At 41.8% G+C, this 23,607-nt stretch overlaps 3 protein-coding genes across 5 annotated transcripts in view; 2 read left to right on the top strand and 1 right to left on the bottom strand.

Moving 5' to 3' along the window:
* LOC134810327 (uncharacterized) overlaps positions 1 to 23,607 on the bottom strand; it is an 84,563-nt gene that overhangs the window by 43,153 nt on the left and 17,803 nt on the right. Inside the window, exons 3-5 of the mRNA XM_063813262.1 lie at positions 15,027 to 15,468; positions 5,021 to 5,337; positions 4,669 to 4,933 (exon numbers count right to left, since the gene is read on the bottom strand). Coding sequence (XP_063669332.1) covers positions 4,669 to 4,933; positions 5,021 to 5,337; positions 15,027 to 15,468 — 1,024 coding nt within the window. The remainder of the gene's footprint in view (positions 1 to 4,668; positions 4,934 to 5,020; positions 5,338 to 15,026; positions 15,469 to 23,607) is intronic.
* Positions 4,671 to 5,443, top strand: H1-2 (H1.2 linker histone, cluster member). The gene has a single exon (XM_001172525.7). The coding sequence runs from the start codon at positions 4,725 to 4,727 to the stop codon at positions 5,364 to 5,366; it is 642 nt and encodes a 213-aa protein (XP_001172525.1). The 5' UTR covers positions 4,671 to 4,724; the 3' UTR covers positions 5,367 to 5,443.
* Positions 5,857 to 18,523, top strand: H2BC3 (H2B clustered histone 3). 3 transcript variants are annotated; one of them, XR_010157593.1, is made up of 4 exons: positions 5,857 to 5,982; positions 7,138 to 7,172; positions 9,885 to 10,002; positions 11,572 to 11,784. XR_010157593.1 is itself a non-coding variant. In XM_063812178.1 (3 exons), exon 3 carries the CDS (start codon positions 17,192 to 17,194, stop codon positions 17,570 to 17,572), a length of 381 nt encoding a protein of 126 aa, XP_063668248.1. In that variant the 5' UTR covers positions 5,870 to 5,982; positions 9,885 to 10,002; positions 16,537 to 17,191; the 3' UTR covers positions 17,573 to 18,523. The 3 variants fall into 3 exon arrangements, 1 of the variants encoding a protein (XP_063668248.1); XM_063812178.1 differs by lacking the exons at positions 7,138 to 7,172; positions 11,572 to 11,784 and adding an exon at positions 16,537 to 18,523 and having other exon boundaries at positions 5,870 to 5,982; XR_010157594.1 differs by lacking the exon at positions 7,138 to 7,172 and having other exon boundaries at positions 5,880 to 5,982.

Below are 23,607 nucleotides of genomic sequence, written 5' to 3'. Positions count from 1 at the left end.
TACTCTAAGGCTGGGCTTGGTGGTTCACACCTATAATCTCAAAACTTTGGTAGACTGAGGCAGGAGGATCACTTGGTGCCAAGGGTTTGAGACCAGCCTGAGCAACATAGTGAGACCCCTGTCTCTACCAAAAACAAAGAACTCTAATTGGCATAGTAGAAGGAAAAAGTGAAAGAAAAACCAGCTGTCACCCTCATTCCTTACACCTGTCCCAACAACTCCTCTCACTATCCTTTGAATATATCTTGGCTGTTTGAGTCTCTCTCTAGCCCCATTACTGCTGTTTGGACTTGACATTTTGCTCTGCATTTTTAACTTTTCTACCAGGGTTTCCAGACCCTGAAGAGTGTGGCATGAAACAAAACTAGTCAACCTATAATATTTATGATGTGTGTGTAAATAAAAGAATACACAATATATTGCATTACAATATTTTAACTGTGTCCTCAATTTGTTTGTGGCTTTCTTGAGGACATCAGTTTTGGGTGGGACGACCACATCCTTAATCTGAACTTTCCCTTGGAGGTCATTCTTTTTTTTTTTGAAATAGAGTCTCGCTCTGTCACCCAGGCTGGAGTGCAGTGGCGCAATCTCAGCTCACTGCAACGTCCGCCTCCTGGGTTCAAGTGATTCTCCTGCCTCAGTCTTCCAAGTAGCTGGGATTACAGGTGCACGCCACCATGCCGAGCTAATTTTTGTATTTTTAGAAGAGACGGAATTTCACCATGTTGGTCAGGCTGGTCTTAAACTCCTGACCTCATGATCTGCCCACCTCGGCCTCCTAAAGTGCTGGGATTACAGGCGTGAGCCACCCCGCCCGGCCGGAGGTCATTCTAATAGACTTTTTTTTGTTGTTGCTCACAGGCTTGTTCAATCTTATTTCAAAATTTGAGAAATACAGTTTCCATGGAACACCAACCAGATATCAGGTTGCTATGGAGTTGATAGTCAAAAGCTTTGTATCTTCCAGTTTTTCAGAATGGCTTCTAAAGGTTCTGATTCAGAGCTCTTAGGTGAAATTGAACAACCAAGTGTCAAAGTACAACATTCAGGAAGTTAAAAACATGACTGACATATAGGTACTATATATAGTGAGCTTGTGTATGTGTCAAAGAATGATTTAATTCATTAATGAAGGAGGAAGCAGAATCACAATTAGGTCAAAGGAAGATACGGGAGAATAAAATATGTATTTGGTCAGGGAAAGGATGTATACTGGAAGAAGAAGGGAAAATCAGATATAAAGTTGTTTAATGACTTATTAGGCAATACAATAATAACTTTCAGGGTCATTTTTTCTATATTAAGAATTCATTTCCATCTCTATGACAAAATCCTTATTAATTTATTAAACTTCTACAAGTGAATGTTTACTTTTAGATAATCTGGACCCAATAAAATGTAAACATTAAGTCAGAGTTACTTTCACGTAGGACAGTGTTGTCCAATAAGGTACCACTAGCTACACGTGATCATTGACCATTTGGACTGTAGCTAGACTGATTTAAAATGTTCTAAAAGTGTAAAATACACACCAGGTTCTGAAGATTTATCATTTAAAAAAGAATGTCAACTGTCTTTTTTTTTAGCTTATTTATTATATGTTGAAGTGATAATAGTTTAGATATATTAAGTTAAATAAAATATCTTAAAATTAATTTTACTTGTTTCTTTTCATTCTTTCAATGTGACCACTAGAAATCTGGAAAGTATTTATGTGATTCACATTCTATTTTACTGTCTAGTATTGCCTTACATCATCAGGTACCCCATAAGTAGGCTTTTTAGATAATTCTCTAATATAGCTTGGAATGATATGGAGAAATATTTTTGCGTTGCTTTTAAGTTTTGCATAACTTTTTCAACACACTTTATAAAGGATCTAGAAAAGGGTTGGTTACATGTTTCTCTGTCTTCTGGCCTCCACCATGTTGCCAGGAGGTTGGGGACAAGATTCTGGGTGGCTGGATGTCCTAATGGCTTGAGGTCTGGACTTGAGATTTGCATATAAAGAGATGTGATTAGATTGAGTCGACTAGAAAAATCATATTAGAGAACTGAATCACAGCGATTAAATTTACATGTCGATTTATAAACCAGGACACCAATTTATAGTGAAAGAAGGTCCAGTTACCTGGTAATCAAGACGTTTCATAGCTATTTTCATGATGGATATACTTAGCTGAGTTTTAAATGAGAAGGGGGTTCATTGCACATAGAATAAGATCTAAGTGAAATGTTCTATTTTTTTTTTTTTTTTTTTTTGACATGGAGTCTTGCTCTGTTGCCCAGGCTGGAGTGCAATGAGGCAATCTCGGCTTCTGGAGTGCAATGAGGCAATCTCAGCTTCTGGAGTGCAACGAGGCAATCTCGGCTCACTGCAACCTCCACCTCCCGGGTTCAAATGATTCTCCTGCCTCAGTTTCCTGAGTAGCTGGGATTAGAGTTGCCTGCCACCACGCCGGGCTAATTTTTGTATTTTTTTTTAGTAGAGATGGGGTTTCACCATGCTGGCCAGGCTGGTCTCGAACTCTTGACCTCAGGCGATCTGCCCGCCTCAGCCTCCCAAAGTGCTAGGATTACAGGCGTGAGCCACCAAGCCTGGCCTAAGTGACATGTTCTTATATTGTTTCTTTCTTTCTTTTTTTTCAACTGAGTCTCACCCTGTCGCACAGGCTGGAGTGCAGTGGCGTCATTTCGGCTTATTGCAACCTCTGCTTCCCGGGTTCAAGCGATTCCCTTGCCTCAGCCTCCTGAGTGCCACCACCCCCAGCTAATTTTTGTACTTTTAGTAGAGATGGTGTTTCACCATGTCGGCTAGGCTGATCTCAAACTCCTGGCCTCAGGTGATCCGCCCCCGAGTCTCCCAAAGTGCTAGGATTACAGGCGTGGGCCACGGGGCCCAGCCTTATATTATTTCTTTTACTACAATATATTAGTATGATGCAGGTGCTTCAATTGTTTATACACTTTCCATAATTTTGTATAATTCTTATACCCTGTCACTCTGAGGAATAGCCAGTCTAAGTGTTTTTCCACCACTGCTAATTCATCCATCACTAATCTCATTAGACTGTTAATTCCCAGAGGACATAAGCACACAAGCAGACAATGTTTACAAGTGTTGGACAAATGTTATTTAATAAAACAATGGGGTCACCCTTAGTCTAAAAGATGTTTCACTTTTCATTTGTCATTGAACTCTATTTGTAGGTTCCCTTTTGACTTTCCCACAATCTAAGGCTGTTCTCTTTAACACATATTTTCATGAAAACATATATTTGAGCAGAAATTGTTGGTGAGTTGTAATATTACCTTTGTCTCTAAATATGAATCTATAATTATATCAAATATATGGGCAGACAATTTACTTTGCCTTTAATCTCAAGAAAAAAATAGCAATTACTTGGGGTCGGAGAGTAAAGTAAGTAGTGAACCTTAAAGTAGCAAACTTTAGAACAGAATAGTTTCAGAGGGGATGAGAAGAGGTGATTTTTCAGCTCATCAACAACAGATCTTATAATAAATTACATGTTCTGGTACTTTTCTTGTCTTTCTGTGTTAAATTTTGCTATTTAAAAAATAAATTTCAAATACATTGTTCATCTTAAAAGTCAAGAGTGTGTTTTATTAAAGTCAGTTGCTTTATTTGCAACTCAAAAGATATATTTGAGTTCCCAACTGGAGATTGTCCTATATGGTAACTTGCGTAAGGTATGGTTACTGAAAGTAACCTACAATTTTCATGGGCTGAAATTCATTTCTATATTGCAGCGTACAAAAGTAAATAAATAAAAAATGCTTGTTTTCTTTGAAAACATATTATCTCAGTGCCTCTAACTGCCAAATCTGTTGGCTTTTTTGCAGGCTTAAGGGCTCTCCCTTGTTCCTTTATGATCTCTATCTTGAGGGCCAGACCTCCTGCCTTACACAACTCAGAGGGGGACCTCAGAGCTCTTTAAAAAGAGCCCAATTTCTCGCCTGTAGAGAAGTGAAAAGGATGCCCCGCCCCCATCTATGAAAAGAGGGATTTGATAGTTTCAATGTCTTCAAATCAAAGATTTAAGTCTGTAGCCCCCCACCACCCCGGACCCTACCAAGGCTCATGAACCCCCTCCCATCCCGCCCTAATTGCTTTGGACTGGCCGTGGAATCCTTGTCCCAGTCCACAGTTCCTGTGCGACTGCACGAAGAATTCACAGAGGACCTGTGTTACTTCCCTTGTGAAGAAACAGAATTATCATGAAAATTTAGGTGGAAACCATTTCGCTTTTTTCTTCAAAAATAAGGGAAGCATGTGCCCAACCACCCCTGGGAAAAAGAACCTTCAGGGGCAAAGGAGCGAACAGGTAATTTATAAGAAAAACAGAAAGTGGTCTCTGACTGCCCCAGACTTCCTTCGGAGTTGGGGGAATTGGGGACGCCTGGACACGTTGTTTTTGTGTTTGTGGAAAAAATAAATGAAGAGCATGAAGCCCGAGGCTTCTGAGATCCTTTCCTGACCAAACCCAAGTGATTTGGTGCGGGGAATTTTAATATTTTTCCCCTTTTGTGAGGTGGAACAAACACAACTTGGGAGCAGCGCAGCGGCTCAGAGCCTGCCAGCCAGGCGGGCGACCAGAGCACCAATCAGAGCGCGCCTGCGCTCTATATATACAGCGGCCCTACCCAGGCGCTGCTTCATCGGCGTTTTGCCACTTGTACCCGAGTTGTTGATTCTCAACATGTCCGAGACTGCTCCTGCCGCTCCCGCTGCCGCGCCTCCTGCGGAGAAGGCTCCTGTAAAGAAGAAGGCGGCCAAAAAGGCTGGGGGGACGCCTCGTAAGGCGTCCGGTCCCCCGGTGTCAGAGCTCATCACCAAGGCTGTGGCCGCCTCTAAAGAGCGCAGCGGAGTTTCTCTGGCTGCTCTGAAAAAAGCGTTGGCTGCCGCCGGCTATGATGTGGAGAAAAACAACAGCCGTATCAAACTTGGTCTCAAGAGCCTGGTGAGCAAGGGCACTCTGGTGCAGACGAAAGGCACCGGTGCTTCTGGCTCCTTTAAACTCAACAAGAAGGCAGCCTCCGGGGAAGCCAAGCCCAAGGTTAAAAAGGCGGGCGGAACCAAACCTAAGAAGCCAGTTGGGGCAACCAAGAAGCCCAAGAAGGCGGCTGGCGGCGCAACTCCGAAGAAGAGCGCTAAGAAAACACCGAAGAAAGCGAAGAAGCCGGCCGCGGCCACTGTGACCAAGAAAGTGGCTAAGAGCCCAAAGAAGGCCAAGGTTGCGAAGCCCAAGAAAGCTGCCAAAAGTGCTGCTAAGGCTGTGAAGCCCAAGGCCGCTAAGCCCAAGGTTGTCAAGCCTAAGAAGGCGGCGCCCAAGAAGAAATAGGCGAACGCCTACTTCTAAAACCCAAAAGGCTCTTTTCAGAGCCACCACTGATCTCAATAAAAGAGCTGGATAATTTCTTTCCTATCTGCCTTTCTTTTCTTGTTCTGCCCTGTTACTTAAGGTTAGTCGTATGGGAGTTACTGAGGTGTCAGACGAATTGGGTGACGGGGTTGGAGAGTGGCCGTGGTGAGGTTACAGCATTTAAACCTTTATTGCGGCTTCTAGGTCCCTGACCGGAGGCTTTTCTCGCTGGCGGATGGTTTTGGGATGGCAGTCAGTCCCGCCCCAGGCCTGTGAACGGCAGAAAAGACCGCAAAACAAGAGCCAGTTTCTTAGTCTAAAGGGATGTCCGGATTGGACTAAAAAATTTTCAAAAGTCCCGCCCTGCTCCCGGGTTGGTCCGTTCTTCTAGTACATGACTTTCATTCTGTATTTAATTGGATGGTGGCAGACGTTGCTTATTCTGTGTTTTGCATTACTGTGACTTAAAAGTTTTGCCTCTTTTCTCTTCATATTAATGTCTGGGATTTCGGACGCTTTCCGTGTTGTTGGTAGTCAAGTTGATGTCTCCTGGAGGTAGTGGCAACATCCAGCCCTGGGAGGAGAGTGCGTGCAGGTACCTTTGTCCTACATTCCTCTGCTGTTAATTTCTCATTCCTGTGGCAACGAAGGAATGCATTTAAAAAACAGCCACAACAGCGGCAATAGCCCTTCCTCCACCCAAGGCAATCGTGGACCTAGGGAGTTTTTTGTTCCACATATCATGTAGCCTTCCGCTAAACTGACAGGTTTGAGCGTATCGATTTTGAGCGTCTCGAAAGCACAACTTTTAGCCAGCCATTTTGTCCTCGCATGACTACGGTTGCTTATCCTGTTAAGACAGACAGCAACATTTAAAAATCGAAGTTCCTTTAAACGTATTTTGTTTGGCAGTCCAAATGTTTCTACGCAGAAAACAAAGTATTTGTACTATTAACTATGAAGAGTGTATGGATAAATGGGAGACATTTCTAATAAAGGCCTTCGTTAATGGTTCCCTCTGTTTGACATCCATGGTGCTTCTGAATACAGAAAGCCTAGCGTCTTATATTCGCTTCTTTTAAAATCTGGTGGGCACATTTTGGTGAGACCTAAATTATGGGGACTGGGGCTTCTGGAGATAAGCTGCTCAATTATTCTACCATCTCCACAATGATTAATATAGTGAGTTAATTTGTTAGTGATAGTGACCACGGATTCATCCCAAGAAAGAGAGAAAGGGGAGGGAGGCAAGCAGAGAGACAGGAAGACAGAGGCAGGGAAGGAGAAAACATTCTCCCATGATTTAAGTAATTTTGTGTTGTTAATTTTACATTACAACACGGTTTAACATGGTGAACCCTCTATTTTGGTGTAAGGTTTAATATATGGACATATTTTCTCCCAAGACCATTTATGAACTTTCATTTCTGCTTCCCCCTTCTTCCTCCCGTGCCACCCGCCACGCTCCTATCAATTTTGGCTGTTTTGTCATAGGCTAATACGCTAAAATTTCAGACAGTTGGACTGTCTTAGGTTTCTCAGGTTTCTATTTTGTTCCTTTAGTCATTCCCACAATTCTTAAGGTAGAATTGTATTGTTTTAAACATTGTGTTGTGTGCTATCCTCAATGCTGAGATGATTATGTGACAAATGGCAAGTGTTCAACTAATACCTAAATCTGTAGTATCTTATCAAGCCTAATGCTACTTCACAATGCCTACTCCATTCACCTCACTTTATCTCATTACAGGCATTCTGTCATCTCACATTATCACAAGTAAAACGGTAAGCTATTTTGAGAGAGATCACAGTCATATAATTTATATTTATATTTATTTATTTATTTATTTATGAGACGGAGTTTCCCTCTGTCACCCAGGCTGGAGTGCTATGGCACGTTCTCGGCTCACTGCAACCTCCGCCTCACGGGTTCAAGCGATTCTCCTGCCTCCGCCTCCCGAGTAGCTGAGATTACAGGGGCCTGCCACCATGCCCGGCTAATTTTTGTATTTTTAGTAGAGACGGGGTTTCACTAAGTTGGCCAGGCTGGTCTCGAACTCCTGACCTCAGATTATCCGCCCACCTCATCCTGCCAAAGTGCTTAGATTACAGGCGTGAACCACCGTTCACAGACTCAAATCATTTTTATTACAGTATATTGTTATAATTGTTGTTTTATTATCAGTTATTGCTAATCTCTTACAGTGCCTGATTTATAAATTAAATTCATCATTGCCATGTGTATATAGAAAAAAATAGTGTATATACGGTTCAGTACTATCTGTGGTTTCAGGCATCCACTGGGGGTGCAGTTTATTAAACATGCATTTACATTAGTCTCCTCTTTGGGAGACTAATTAACTGAGATGTTGTAACGTGACTTTAATAGCAGATAGAGCTAATTTTCTCTCATTACTCTTCTTTTTCAGAATTTTCCTGGTTATTCCATTTTTTATTTTTCCATATGTATATTAAGATCTCTTCCACCTCCTCCTGTTTCTCCATCTCAACATCAAACAATTAAAAAAAAAAAAAGGCTGGGCGCGGTGGCTCACGCCTATAATCCCAGCTTTTTGGGAGGCCTAGGCGGGTGGATCACGAGGTCAGGAGTTCAAGACCAGCCTTGCCAAGATGGTGAAATCCCGTCTCTACTAAAAGTATAAAAATTAGCCAACCATGGTGGCAGGCGCCTGTAATCCCGGCTACTCGGGAGGCTGAGGCAGAGAATTGCTTGAACCCGGGAGGCGGAGGTTGCAGTGAGGCGAGACCTTGCACTCCAGCCTGGGTGACACAGCGAGACTCCGTCATAAAAAAAAAAAAGCCGGAAGCAGTGGCTCACGCCTGTAATTCCAGCACTTTGGGAGGCTGAGTCAGGCAGATTACCAGAGGTCAGGAGTTCAGGACCAGCCTGGCCATTAAAATACAGCCTGGCCATGAAAACACACAATAAATTAGCTGGGCGTGGTGTCACACACCTGTAATCCTAGCTACTCGGGAGGCTGAGACAGGAGAATCACTTGAACCCAGGAGGCAGAGGTTGCAGTGAGTTAAGATGACGCCACTGCACTCCATCTGGGCGACAGAGCCAGACTCTCTCTCAAAAAACTAAATAAATAAAAATAAAGTTATGGTACATTGAACTTCTGTGTTCCTTTCTCCCTTAGATACTTTCATGGCTACCCATTTAATTGATGTTCTTATCATCTCCAAGAGTTAGTCAGGAGAGGAATCAACCCAAGCAAAAATAGCTGATTTTCTAATTTTCCTTCAATACCCTTTGGGGTCTTAATCTATTTGATTTATGTACTTTCAATTAATCCTAACCTCAAATGTCTTCTGCAAACATGTTTCCACAGATGAAACTCGTCAAATGAAACACATTCCTTTAATTTATAGAGTTAAAAATTAGAAAAATTTTCAATTCTACTTGGCCTTTAGATTCAGTCTTCCATATGTTTTCTCAATTTTGTTCATGCTCTTTAGTTTTGTTTTATTCCATCACAATTGTTCACATAGCTTACTGGCTTAGGTCTAATTAACCATTCATTTGGAAATTAAAATTGGCCATTTTAAGATGAAAAAGATTCTTGCCTCAATTTTACTTAGTTTTTGAAACTGTCAATGAGGACACATGTTTTTCTGTACTCTTAGATTCACTAAGTAGGGTCTTGCAAATTTAACTGACAAAGGACAGATTAACATGCGAAAAAAAAAAGCATGCAATTTTATTAGTATATTACATGCACAGAGTTCCCAAAGAAAAAAAAATTGAAACCTTAAAAAAGCGGTTAGACTCACGGACTTATACACCATTCCAACAAAGGAAAGGGAGTTTGCACTTCATGGGATGACGAATTTGGGAATGTGACAAGGAAATAAATACATGGGCAATAAAAACCATGGAAGATAAAATGAAAGATAGAAATAATTGTAGTAAGGTTTGTTTTTGCAGATTCATCTCAGTGCCAACCTTCCATATCTAGTGATAAGAATTGCTCTCTTTTTCCTGGTATAGCAGTTGGGGACACTTTTACAAGGGAAATTTCTGTCACCTTCACAAAGGGAAATTTGGGTAAAGAGAAGACAGAGACCTCTTCCTACACCTGTTGATTTTCAGTTGCCTTCAGCTGAAAGTAACTTTTATGCCAAAGTAGAATAATTTGGGGGTGACATCCTGATATTCTTCAAAACTTATATTTAATTTCACATTAGTAATTATATCATTTTTTATTTTTAAATTAGTTTTATAAAATAATTTTGAAAAACGGTAATAATATTCAAATAATTCCAGAAACACTGCTGATAAGCCAAAAACATCAATGAATATTGCATAAACAACTGATAATTCAACCATGAAAATTTATGACATTGTTCTTGTGTGATAAAACTATGAGTAACATAAAAACTAGAGGCTACTTGTAATGCATTATTCCAAACTTTCTGTTTTTTATTTATTTATTTATTTATTTTGAGACATAGTTTCTCTCTGTCACCCAGGTTGGAGTGCAATGGCGTGATCTTGGTTCACTGCAGCCTCCACTTCCCCGGTTCAAGCAATTCTCCTGCCACAGCCTCCTGAGTAACTGGGATTACAGGCACCTGACACCAAACCCGGGTAATTTTTTTGTATTTTTAGTAGAGACGGGGTTTCGCCATGTTTGCCAGTCTAGTCTCAAACTCCTGACCCCAGTGATCCACCTACCTCGGCCTCCCAAAGTGCTAGGATTACAGGCGTGAGCCATCATGCCCGGCGCATTATTCCAAACTTTCATACACAGTGCTATCATGGCTACAAATTGAAGTATCATATTATACACCCCTAGGCAAAGCTCTGGATATTTTGGCTATATAAGCCTGAGGGAAATGTAGTAAGGACATTGTGGTTGAAATTCATACCGGAGATGAACAGGCCCAGTGCAAGACAGAATTACATCACTAAAGGATATCAGAAGAGAATAGGGATTTAGGGTACAGTGGCAACAACAGTTTTGGGAACTAGCATTTTTTGAGCACTTATTTACAATATGCCAAGCACTGTTGCTGATTACTCTATATTTATTTTCAAACACATTCTTGTCACAGCACTTTGAAGTAAGTGCCATTGTCATTCCCACTTCAGGGTGAAGGACTAAAGCTTGGTGTCATTAAGGATGTAGCTAGTTAGCTGTGTGTGTGTGTGTGTGTGTGCATTTTTTTTTTTAATTTAAAGTCAATAAATTTTTATTTGAAGAATTTCACATCAAGGTAAACTTTGTTCCTCTAAAGAGCTGGAGTCAAAATGTATCTTCAAAAGATTCATCTTCGAGTTAGCCCTTCTTAATAGAACTGATGCTTAATCCACAGTTGTCAGCCCACAGTTCTTTTATTTTGACTTTTTTTTTTTTTTTTTTTTTGAGAGGGAGTCTCTCACTGTCACCCAGGCTGCTGGGCCTGCAGCGTGACCTTGGCTCGCTGCAACCTCTGCCTCCCGGGTTCAAGTGATTCTCCTGCCTCAGCCTCCTTAGTAGCTGGGACCACAGGCGCATGCCATCGTGCTCGGCTAATTTTTGTATTTTTATTAGAGACAGGGTTTCACTATGTTGGCCAGGCTGATCTCGAACTCCTGACCTCATGATCCGCCTGCCTTGGCCTCTCAAAGTGCTGGGATTACAGGTGTGAGCCACTGCACCCGGCCTTATTTTGCCTTCTTTAATCTCCATTTGAACATGGACATACTGATGAAAACTACAACATTCTTCACCAAAAATCTTTGGGATTTAATTTCTTCAACCACTTTACTTTGGGGTCATTTTAAGATTAGGTGTATCTGCCTGGTTCTCAATTTGACACCCTTTCTCTCTAAACATGAATGAGTTCCAATCATATTTATTCCTAAGCTATCACACTCAAATATACTACAGATCTGTGGAATATGCCAAAAGTTAAGGTGAAAAATTAAATTATTAGGTATTTCATACTTTTGCTAGTTTTTGATCTGTGAGTGAATATAACTATCCTCTATGTCCTGGCACTGTTCCTCAGAAACATAGGGTCCACATATGTAATTTTAAATTTTTTAATAGGCACATTTTAAAAAGTGAAAAAAGAAATCTATTTTAATGATTTGAATCCAGTGTAACCAAAAATTGTTTCAACAAGGTATCTAATATTAAAATATTGAGTTTTTACTTTGTTATTTTACTAGGTCTTTGAAATCTGGTGTGTATTTTACACTTAAAGCACATCACAGTTTGGAGTAGCCACATTTCAATGCTTAATAGTCACATATGGTTAGTGGCAACTATCTTGGACAGGACAGCTTTTATACTCTGGGAAGACACAAGCAAATACTTGCTCTGCAGCAGAATCCAGATGTTTTCCAAGAAAACACTTTTTCTGACCTGTTCCTGAAACCCAGGTAGTGTCTCTAATACTTTATATTTTATTGGTTTGTCCTATTGTAACCACCCAACGGGCTCTCCTTGTCCACTTCCTAGACAGAGCTGATTTATCAAGACAGGGGAATTGCAATAAGGAGCCAGCGCTACAGGAGACTAGAGTTTTATTATTACTCAAATCAGTCTCCTTGAGAATTTGGGGACCAAAGTTTTTAAGGATAATTTGATTGTAGGGGACCAGTGAGTCGGGAGTGCTGCTTGGTTGGGTCAGAGATGAAATTATAGGGAGCCTAAGCTGTCCTCTTGTGCTAAATCAGTTCCTGGGAGCGGTGGGGTGGGGGACTCAAGACCAGATAATCCAGTTTATCTATATGGGTGGTGCCAGCTAATCCATTGTGTTCAGGGTCTGCAAAATAGCTCAAGCATTGATCTTAGGTTTTAAAATACTGATTTTATCCCCAGGAGCAATTTGAGGAGGTTTAGAATCTTGTAGCTTCCAGCTGCATGACTCCTAAACCATAATTTATAATCTTGTGGCTAATTTGTTAGTCCTGCAAAAGCAGTCTGGTCTCCAGGCAGGAAAGGGGTTTGTTTCTGAAAGGGCTGTTATTGTTTTTGTTTCAAAGCAAAACTATAAACTAAGCTCCTCCCAAAGTTAGTTAATCCCAAACTCAGGAATGAAAAGGACAGCTTGGAGGTTAGACGTTAGATGGAGTCGGTTAGGTAAGATCTCTTTCACTGTAATAATTTTCTCAGTTATGATTTTTGCAAAGGCAGTTTCACTGTCCACTTCACCTCACATCAGGCCTCTGACTAGAGGATTCCAACAATACTTAGGCCAGGACACCACCATGTCTCCTTATCCACCCTGAGGGAGTCCAATTTCTGAAACAAAAGAAACTATATATGATAGTATGAAACTATATATGAGAAGGAAATTATATATGATAATCAATTTTAGGGTTATCTTATTGATTAGAAGATATTAAAGTGTGACACTGCCTGGCAATGATATCTGCTGGTAGTAAGAATTTGGCGAATTTAGTGAAATTCCTGAGGCTGAACCTCCACTTCTGTAAAATGGAGACAGTGAGATAATTTGCCTTACAATGCTGAAGTAAGAATTTTACACAATAATTCAGACCAACCACTTCATGTGGTACTTGGCCCATGGAAGACTATCAATGACAGTTTATAGTTTATACTATTAATGAATCCTTTGTTTCATTGTTATTTCCTTCTACACGTTGGCCTCTCTAAAAGAAGGTAATATTCAATACAAATAAAGTTAAAACAGCTTGCAGAGTTGTCCCAGGGAACTCACTTAACCACTGAAGTGTTCAAATTGCTTAAGGTTGACTTTATATTCTCCTGACTAACCTTTCTCCTTCTGGTATTTCTTCTGAGAACAGCACCACCATCCAAAGCATCATGCAAACAGTGGTCATCCCAGACCAGTAATTCTCAACTCACAGGGTGCTCCTGCAGAGATGTATTTGAATAGAGTGGTGGGATGCTGAAGAAGGCCACGTAAAATTTGGCCAGTGATCTGAGGCAGATTTATCCTGAAGCTAATGAAACACAAGTGTAAGGGCCTGTACTTCCAAGGTGCAGAGAGGGGCCCTACAAATGTGTTAGTTTGTCTCTCTCTCTCTCTGATTTTAAAATTTGCAGTATTAAGGTACTTTAATCACGGATGGTTCAGACTGCTATTTTCACTCAATCCTCCTTTTTATTAAAATCACCATTGTCTGATTATGTTGGAATCCTGATGAAAATATTTGGAATTTGAGTAAGAGAAAGTTTAGTTGAAGATGTATCTAGTATGGGGATAATAAGTTACGTGATTTGCATATGTGTTCATGTGTACTTCATTCGTTGCCAGCCAATCTGACGTAAGAATGGCTTCAAGGAATGTTCCTACTGCTCACTGGAATAACTCACCTAAATTCCTGGCAAGATGCAGGTCTAGATAAAATGTTATGACATCTAAGTATTCAAAACACCTTCCCAGCACTGAGAGTGAGTGTCTACTGGAGAGTAGAAACGTATAGAGCCAGAAGCTAGTCTGGAAAGAATTCTTACAAAGTTTACAACTTACATGTGAAAGGAGCTTGACAGAGGATTTTCCAAATTTGAAAACAATCCTAAAAACTTACTTGACATTACCAATAATGTGTTTTGAAACTGAAATACTTCTAAGTTATGAAGAAAACATATTATCATCAGCCACCCTGGAGGAAAGATTGAATTCTATTTCCATTACCTATAGACAACATTACAAAATAATTTCGATCTGAAGATGGAATCAGAGTATTCAGTCAAAACTACAGGAAAATATACTGGGTAGTGTCATATTCAGAAGTTAATAAAATATGCTATTTTCTGAATTTTGTGATGGCTGTTGTTTTGTCAGCTTTTATAAAATTGGAATTTGATTTTATTTTCCCATTATAAATTTATATTTACAGTCTGCAGTACTTTTGCATTTTTAATTTTACATTATAGTTTTTAATAGTTAACAAGTTGTAAAAGGTTTGATCCCCAGAAAACCTTGATCTACCCCATCAGTTAAGTATACTAATATATTTAGAAAATGGATGAAATCAGTATTTGAATACATTTTTAAATATTTATTAAAAGAGGACATGGGTAAAAGAGCTTTGCAGTTGCCACCCTTCATTCTCAAATTCCCTGGATAAGGATGACCGCATAATCTTTGGATGGTCATACGCAAGTCTTGTGTATTTGTTACATAAATCTATTTAGTGGACTTTTGGCAGTGTGTACTGAGGCCAGTTTCTTCCACCTGAGCTGACTCCACCTCCAGCAGCCCAAAACCAATACTGAATTTTGGGGTCAGATATCGTTTTTGTGGACTTAGGTAACTATACACACATTGTCTTTATGAAAGCTTTAATAATACTGCCATCAGACCTAAAATTGTCACGTGGATTAAAAGGAGTGACGGTGTCCCCAGGAGCCTGTTTCAATATGTAAGTATTTACACATATACATGTTAAAAAGACCCCTAGGAATTTTTTAACAAGGGCAAAACAGTAACTCAGCTTGTTTTCTCGCAGTAAAACCGGTTGAAAAGGCCTGATAGACTTGTCTGCAGTTACAAAACTTGTGTGTAGTTTTCACCTTTATATCTCCTGGAAACGAACATAGACAACCGAATTGGTTACAACTGTTTTTAAGTGAAATTGTGAGTGGCTCTGAAAAGAGCCTTTTCAATGAGGAAGAAACGGGCAGACTTATGCCCTTTCCCCACGGATGCGACGTGCCAGCTGGATATCTTTGGGCATGATGGTGACGCGTTTAGCGTGAATAGCGCACAGATTGGTGTCTTCGAAGAGTCCCACCAGGTAGGCCTCGCAAGCCTCCTGCAGCGCCATCACCGCAGAGCTCTGGAAACGCAGGTCGGTTTTGAAGTCCTGGGCGATTTCTCGCACCAGGCGCTGGAACGGCAGCTTCCGGATCAGCAGCTCGGTGGACTTCTGGTAGCGACGGATTTCGCGCAAGGCCACGGTGCCCGGCCGGTAGCGGTGAGGTTTCTTCACGCCACCCGTGGCCGGAGCGCTCTTACGGGCTGCTTTAGTAGCGAGCTGCTTGCGCGGAGCTTTGCCGCCGGTGGACTTGCGAGCTGTTTGCTTCGTACGAGCCATTTGCAATGAGAGCACACACAAAAGTGTAGTGAACTGAGAGCAAGTGGCCTTTAAATATAGTCAGAAACATTCTGATTGGTCCTGTAATATTTCAAAAGTCCCGCGCGATAAAATCATTGGCTGAAGAGTGACCAGACTGATTGGTTCATTACTAGACAATCTTATTGGATGAGTTGCCCCACCGCCCATCCTGTCCTTTTCGTTTCAGTTATCTGCAGCGACAAATTGTCTAAAATTCTAGTTCATCCAGTCCCAAAGAACAGGGTGTATAACAAGGTATCTAAGGATTTTTAAAATGTAAATTCCGATTCAGTAAGTTTGAGTGGGACTTGAAATTCTGCATTCCTGACAGTCTCGCAAGTTATCAATGCTGGTGAACACTCACTAAACCACCAGAAACGTTCACTGACTCATGTCGGGAAATAACGCTTATATTCAGAGAATGAGAATTCCATGCTATTTTGTTACTGGCGAACAGCAAGTTTCCTTGCCCTTTGTTTTCTAAGTCCAAGTCACATTCCCACCCTGCCTGTTCTCAAAACGTCTTATTTTGGTTGACCTTAAGTTTCACTTTGTATACTCTAAAATGTACTTTCTAAAGGAAGGTGTTATTTTCTCGAAACTTAACTTTTTAACACCATTAGGTTAGGGGGGCGGTGGCTCACGCCTATAATCCCAGCGTTTTGGGAGGGCGAGATGGGACGATCACTAGAGGCCAGGAGTTCAAGACAGCCCTGGCTAAAATGGTGAAACCCCGTCTCGCATAAAAATACAAAAACTAGCTGGGCGCGGTAGCAGACGCCTGTAATCCCAAGTACACAGGAGGCTGAGGCATGAGAACCGCGTGAAGCGGCGGGGTGGAGGTTGCAGTGAGCCGATATCGCGCCGCTGCACTCCAGCCTGGGTGACAGAGCTAGACTGTCTCAAAATAAACCAATCCAAACGAAAAGCAAAAAATACCCTAACAAAAGCAAGTTATCATCCTTTCTTGTGTAACTATGGTCGGCTCTGAAAAATGCCGTTTCAAGTGTAAGCTACGTTTTCTGATTTGAGTGTTTACTTGACCTTGGCCTTATCGTGGCTCTGTTATTTTGGCAACAGGACGGCCTGAATATTGGACAGGAAGCCTCCCTGAGCAATAGTGACGTTGCCCAGCTGCTTGTTGACCTCCTCGTCGTTGCGGATGGCCAGCTGCAGGTGGCGGGGGATGATGCTGCGGGTCTTGTCACGTATGGCGCTGCCCACCAGTTCTAAAATCTCGGCGGCCAGGTACTGTAAGTACACTGGCGCACCGGCTCCGACCGGCTCAGAATAATTACCCTTTCGAAAAAAATGACGGACTCTGCCCTATTGGGAACTGCAAGCACGGTAGCGACAAACAAGTTTTTGCTTTAGCTCCATTTTCCACGTCCGAAAATAGCGACCTATGAAAGCAGCGGAAAACTGTGAAAGACAAGCAAGCTGGAATGGCGCCTGAACAAATCCTTTTATACAAACTGCAAGGCTGCAATAGGAAGCTATCCTATTGGTCAATTCTGTTTGGTGCTTTACCCAATAGAAAAAGATAACATAAATTCCATATTTGCATAAACCCCACCCCTCAGTGAAACCGTGTTTCTTTTGTCCAATCAGAAGTGAGGAATCTTAAACCGTCATTTGAATCTCAGGACTATAAATACATGGGCTCTGAACTGTTCTCTGTACTACTCTGTAGTGGAGAGTGTTAGTAGCTTTTCTATTCTGTTTAGGAATAGCAATGCCTGAACCCTCTAAGTCTGCTCCAGCCCCTAAAAAGGGCTCTAAGAAGGCTATCACTAAGGCGCAGAAGAAGGATGGTAAGAAGCGTAAGCGCAGCCGCAAGGAGAGCTATTCTATCTATGTGTACAAGGTTCTGAAGCAGGTCCACCCCGACACCGGCATCTCATCCAAGGCCATGGGGATCATGAATTCCTTCGTCAACGACATCTTCGAGCGCATCGCGGGCGAGGCTTCTCGCCTGGCTCACTACAATAAGCGCTCGACCATCACCTCCAGGGAGATTCAGACGGCTGTGCGCCTGCTACTGCCTGGGGAGCTGGCTAAGCATGCTGTGTCCGAGGGCACTAAGGCAGTTACCAAGTACACTAGCTCTAAATAAGTGCTCATGTAAGCACCTCCAAACCCAAAGGCTCTTTTCAGAGCCACCTACTTTGTCACAAGGAGAGCTATAACCACAATTTCTTAAGGTGGTGCTGCTGGTATTCTGTTTCAGTTCTAGAGGATCAACCGGAATGTTAGCGAAGGCAAGTTTTAGAGCCAAGGTTAACTTGGACGGGGCCGTGCGCGGTGCCTCTTGCCTTTAATCCCGGCAATTTGGGAGGCCGAGGCGGGCGGATCACTTGAGGTCGGGAGTTCGAGACTAGCCCGGCCAACATGGCGAAAGCCTGTCTCTACTAAAATACAAACGATAGACGGTCGTGATGACGCTCTTTCTCATCTGTCTTAGCAAACTTATTTGTTCCCCCTGGGTAAGCCTTCGGGTACTATGTATAATTCCTTTGATAAGGTCACTACTGCCTCCCTGGTCTAGTACTGGAAACGTTCCTTTCTGGATAATGAAGCAGGTAATGGAATTCAGGGCATAGTGTTCCTGTGGGGGTCATTAGCCGTTAACTTCTTGTGAGATGCGGGGGAGGGGAGCAGAAAAGTCTAAGCGACAAAAGGGCATGTAGGGATATTTGCTCCTGCAGCTTGCCTGTGCTGTAAATTCTTACTTCAAGTATTGAGGAAACAATAAGCGAAGTCTGATTTCCCGGGCGCCCTTATACGGAATATTTCCCGCTCCACAAAATGAAATCGCAGTAGTTTTGAGTTATAATTGTTTATGAATGACAACAGCTATGTAGTTTACATATTTCATGCATCCCAGAAATCCAGATTCCCATTTCCTAAGCCACTTAACGTTCTGATTTCCAGCTCTGCGAGATACAAAAGGGTTTGGATTTTGTGCCCTTCCCCATCTGGCGCCACTGCAAAGCTTACTAGGAGGGCCCCACTTGGAGAGGGAAACCTTTTTCGAGAAGTCCAGGACGCCAAAAACAATATAGCTAAAAAAAAAAAAAAAAAAAAAAAAAGGCAGGAAGAGCACTAGTTGAGGAGGAGGACTCAATGGGCCAATTCTGGGTCTGGGGCTGGGGGAAGAAATGCAAGAAGAAAAGACACTTGTTGACTGCACAGTAAGTAGGAGGGGGTGGGGGAATCGGAGGGGAGTATTTTCAGCGAATTTATGGGCATTATATGTAGGTGACATTCAGCAGTGTCTTTGGATGAAGAAATAAAGTTTCTCAAACAGTTTTTGTTTTTGTTTTGAGAAAGGGCCTTTCTCTGTCGGCCAGGCGCCATCATAGCTCACTGCAACCTCGACTTCCCCAGCTCAAGCGATCCTCTTACTTCAGCCCTTTGAGTGGCTGGGACTAGAGAAATGCGCCACCATACCCAGTTAATTTTTTAATTTTTTGTGGAGGCAAAGGGTCTTACTTTGTTGCCCAGGCTGGTCAAGCGAACTCCTGGGCTCAAATGATCCTCCCGCCTTGGCCTCCCAAAGTCCTGGGATTATAGGAATGAGTCACCGCGCCCGGCCCAGATTTAATTTTTAAGAATCTTTTAAAAGAGGTTCTGGGCCGGGTGTGGTGCAGCTCACGCCTGTAATACCAGCACTTTGGGAGGCCAAGGTGGGAGGATCACTTGAGCCCAGGAGCTCAAGACCAGTCTGGGCAACTTAGTGAGACCTTTTGTCTCCACCAAAAATTTAAAAAATTAACCAGGCCTGGTGGCACATTTCTGTAGTCCCAAGTACTGGGGAGGCTGAAGTGGGAGGATCATTTGAGCCTGGAAGGTGGAGGTTGCAGTAAGCTGTGACGGCACAACTGCACTCCAGTCTGGGTGAGGACAGACCCTGTCTCAAAAATAAAAAATAAAAAAAAATCTGGATGCCACACAAAATGTCAGTGAACAACTGTAAGTGAAGCACTTCCCATCCTAGTACTGTATATGCAAACTGCCGTTGTGAAAGTGACGCTTGGCTTAAAAATCTACATTTTTTTTTTTAATTATAAAACGACCACATCCCCCAAAAACATTACTAAGGAATTGAGGCTGCAGTTTAAGAAGCTGATATTTAGGATCTGTCTCCGGAGAAGTGAGACTTGGTAATATAAGCATTTTCAAAATGAACTTTTGGGCCAGGTGAGGTGCGTCATGCCTGTAATCCCAGCACTTTGGGAGACCTAGTCAGGCAGATCACTTGAGCTCACAATTCGAGACCAGCCTGAGCAACATGGCGAAATCCAGTCTCTACAAAAAATTAGCTGGGCGTGGTGGCATATGCCTATAGTTCCAGCTACTATAGAGGCTGAGGTGGGAGGATTACTTGAGCCCGGGAGGCAGAGGTTGCAGCAAGCCAAGATCGCGCCGCCACAGCCTGAGCGACAGAATGAGATATGCACCCACGCCCTAAAAAAAAGCATGACTTATTAAAAAAAAAAAATTTAGCCGGGCGCGGTGGCTCACGCCTGTAATCCCAGCACTTTGGGAGGCCAAGGCGGGCGGATCACGAGGTCAGGAGATCGAGACCATCCTGCTTAACACGATGAAACCCCGTCTCTACTAAAAATACAAAATAATTAGCTGGGCGTGATGGTGGGCGCCTGTAGTCCCAGCTACTCGGGAGGCTGAGGCAGGAGAATGGCGTGAACGCGGGAGGCGGAGCTTGCAGTGAGCCGAGATCGCGCCATGGCACTCCAGCCTGGGTGACAGAGCGAGACTCCGTCTCAAAAAAAAAAAAAAAAAAAAAAAATTAAAAAAATACGAAGTTTTGAAGCAGAAATTATTTTGTCATATGTTCTTTCATAAATTTTTTGCCTGCCTGCCTTCTTCTTTTGTTACAGAACTCCAACACTTACCCAAAGGTAGCTGTTGGGTCAGGGTTTCTGTACTATAGTCCCTTCTGTGGTGGCCAGAAATATGTTACAGGAAAGAGGTCCCCATCCAGACCCCAAGAGAGGGTTCTTGGATCCCGCGCAAGAAAGAGTTCAGGGTGAGTCCGCAGTGCAAAGTAAAGGCAAGTTTACTAAGAAAGTAAAGTGGTGAAAGGACAACTACTCCATAGACAGAGCAGGACATTCCCGAAAGTAAGAGGAGGAAGGCATCCACCCTAGGTACAATGCTTGTATATATGGGGAGATGTTCTCTGCTACAAAAGTTTGTGATAAAGGATTAATTTTCTTAGTTACTATATTTTGCAAGAATCAACATTATTATCTTTAAACAAAATTAAGAATGCCTTTGTTCTCTAGATATAGGGATATCTGGACACTCCCAAGTCTGAGTCTGTTTAGTAAACATTATTTATTTGTTCCCTTAACCGTAAACATCTAGAAGCTAGGAATGACTGACTTTCTGGGAATGCAGCCCAGAAAGTCTCAGCCTCATTTTCCTAGCCCTCACTCAAAATGGAGTTACTCTGGTTCAAGTGACTCTGACACTTTTCTTCTCTTTTTTTCTTCTTTTTTCCTTCCTTTATTTTTTATTTTTGAAATAAGAAATCAAGAATACTTGATGTTTCATCTAAAACAATACCCATAATTGATAAGCCAAAACAAAAACCTAGGTCTTCTAACTCAAAACTAGGATGTTTTGCTGTCTCTGCTGATACTTGGCTGATCGTTAATAGGTAATTAACAAACAAGCCTTGCTATGTCCCCCTCAGTTTATTACCATTAGATCATATGCCTACTGTCAATCATATTAATCCACAACTATGCATTTCACAAAACTTACCATAAAAATTCACAGGTTTCCCGCTTCCCTCGAGTTTTCATTTCCGAAGGGTCCCATGTAATATAAAACTTATATTAAATACATTTGTATGCTTTTCTCTTGCTAATCTTTTTTTTTTGTTTTTTGAGACTGAGCCTTGCTCTGTCACCCAGGCTGGAGTGCAATGGCGCGATCTCGGCTCACTGCAACCTCCGCTTCCCGGGTTCAAGCGATTCTACTGCCTCGCCCTCCCGAGTAGCTGGGACCACAGATACGTGCCACCATGCCCCGCTAATTTTTGTATTTTTAGTAGAGACAGGGTTTCACCGTGTTGGCCAGGATGTTCTCAATCTCCTTACCTCGTGATCCGCCCGCCTCGTCCTGCCAAAGTGCTCGGATTACAGACGTGAGCCACTGCACCCGACCAATCTGTCTTTTTGTAGAGGGGCCTCAAGCATGAACTTACTGATGGGTGACAAAAACAGAATTTTCTTTTCCCCTACAATATAAACATTAATTGTAATGTTATCATTCAGGACATTTTGGTGACCAATCTTACAGAAATTTTATCTTGTGCAAGTCTATGCAAACCAATATGTAAATGTTCTATAAGTGAGATTGTATTTCACTTTTCTAGTATCCTTTTAAATTAATAAAAGAGATTCTAATGATTATTTTCATTACTGCATTTCATTGTAGGGAAGTAGATAATTCCCCTTTATTCACTGACCTTCGCTTTTTAAAAATTATAAACCATGTTACCATGAAAATGCTTTTCAGTATTTCTCTACACACAAGATTGCTGTAAGGGCAAAAATAGAGATAGGAATCATGCATCCATTGATATACATATTTTGGTTTTTAATACGTGTTACCAAGTTGCCTCCTGAAGGTCTGTTTACACTCTCACCAACAGGGTGTTTTTTCCTGACTTCCACAAATGCTCTTGAACAGTGGGTGTGTTAGTCTGTTCAAATTGCCGACATGAACAATTAAATCTCATTGTTGTTTTTATTTTTAAGACAATTATTGTTTGAGACTGCACATTTTGATAATAACATTTCTTCTGTTATGGTTTGATTACTCATGATTCTTGCCCATTTTCTTTTGGGATGTTGCCTTATGTACATTATTTTAAATAGATAGCTCCATGTATTAAAAGATTATTAAGTTTGAGGGCTTATGATATGTCAGTTACATTTCTAAGATTTTTTTTTTTTTTTTTTTTTTTTTTGAGACAGAGTTTCACACTTGTTGCCCAGGCTGGAGTGCAATGGTGCGATCTCGGCTCACCGCAACCTCTGCCTCCAGGGTTCAAGCAATTCTCCTGCCTCAGCCTCCCCAGTAATTGGGACTACTGGCAAGCGCCACCACACCTGGCTAATTTTGTATTTTTATTAGAGATGAGGTTTCTCCATGTTGGTCAGACTGGTCTCGAACTCCCGACCTCAGGTGATCCACCCGCCTCGGCCTCCCAAAGTGCTGGGATTACAGGTATGAGCCACTGGGCCCGGCCACATTTCTAAATTCTTTATAAGTATAAATTCATTCAATCTTCACCAAAACTCAATGAAGTGTGAGTACTATTATTATCATTGTTTTACAGATCAAAACAAGTAATACAGCCACTTACTGAGTTCTATACACCTGGTAATTTTTTTGGTTCGTTGTTCTATCAATTATTGGGGAAGGGGTGTTGAAATCTCTACCTTTAAATCATGTATGTGTCTATTTCTCCTTTCGGTTCTATCAGGTTTTGCTACACATATTTTGCAGTTCTGTTATTTGGTGCATATACATTTAGAATTGCTTGTTTTTCATATTGGATTGACCCTGTTATCATTATGTAATATCCCTGTCTGTTCCTAGTAATTTTCTTTGCTCTGAAATATACTTATCTGATATATCATCCAAAAGACCACGAGGATGGCTAAAGAGTAGAAAGGAGAGATTTACTGGCAATACTAATTTGCAAGCCAGGAAGAGATGGTCCCAGAACCTGCCAAAATTACTCTCTCTTTGGGGAGAAGGAGCAGGTTGGTTATTTTTATGCCTCATAGGCTATATATTACACAATAGAGTCATACATATTCAGCACGTTTGGGGGGACAGCTATATATATTATGAGGGGTGCCAAGTGCATTCACAATGGATAAACACGTGTAATATACCTCCCATGTTCACTTTGAGGTTAAATTTTAGGTTAAAATGAGGTAGAATTTAGGTCTTTACATCACAAGGTGAACTATAGGAACAAAGTTTACGTGCTGCCTCTAGCAGCTGGCTGAAAATGGCTTAAGGTCTACAATTACGTGTAAGAATAGAATGTGTGTCAAGGCGGTCCTCTGTCCAATCAGAGTTGTAGTGGACTGGACT

The sequence above is a fragment of the Pan troglodytes genome, chromosome 5 (genome assembly GCF_028858775.2).
Source record: "Pan troglodytes isolate AG18354 chromosome 5, NHGRI_mPanTro3-v2.0_pri, whole genome shotgun sequence".
Taxonomy (NCBI): Eukaryota; Metazoa; Chordata; class Mammalia; order Primates; family Hominidae; genus Pan; species Pan troglodytes.
Note: the sequence above shows the minus strand (reverse complement) of the source record. Positions and strands in the feature narration are given on the sequence as shown.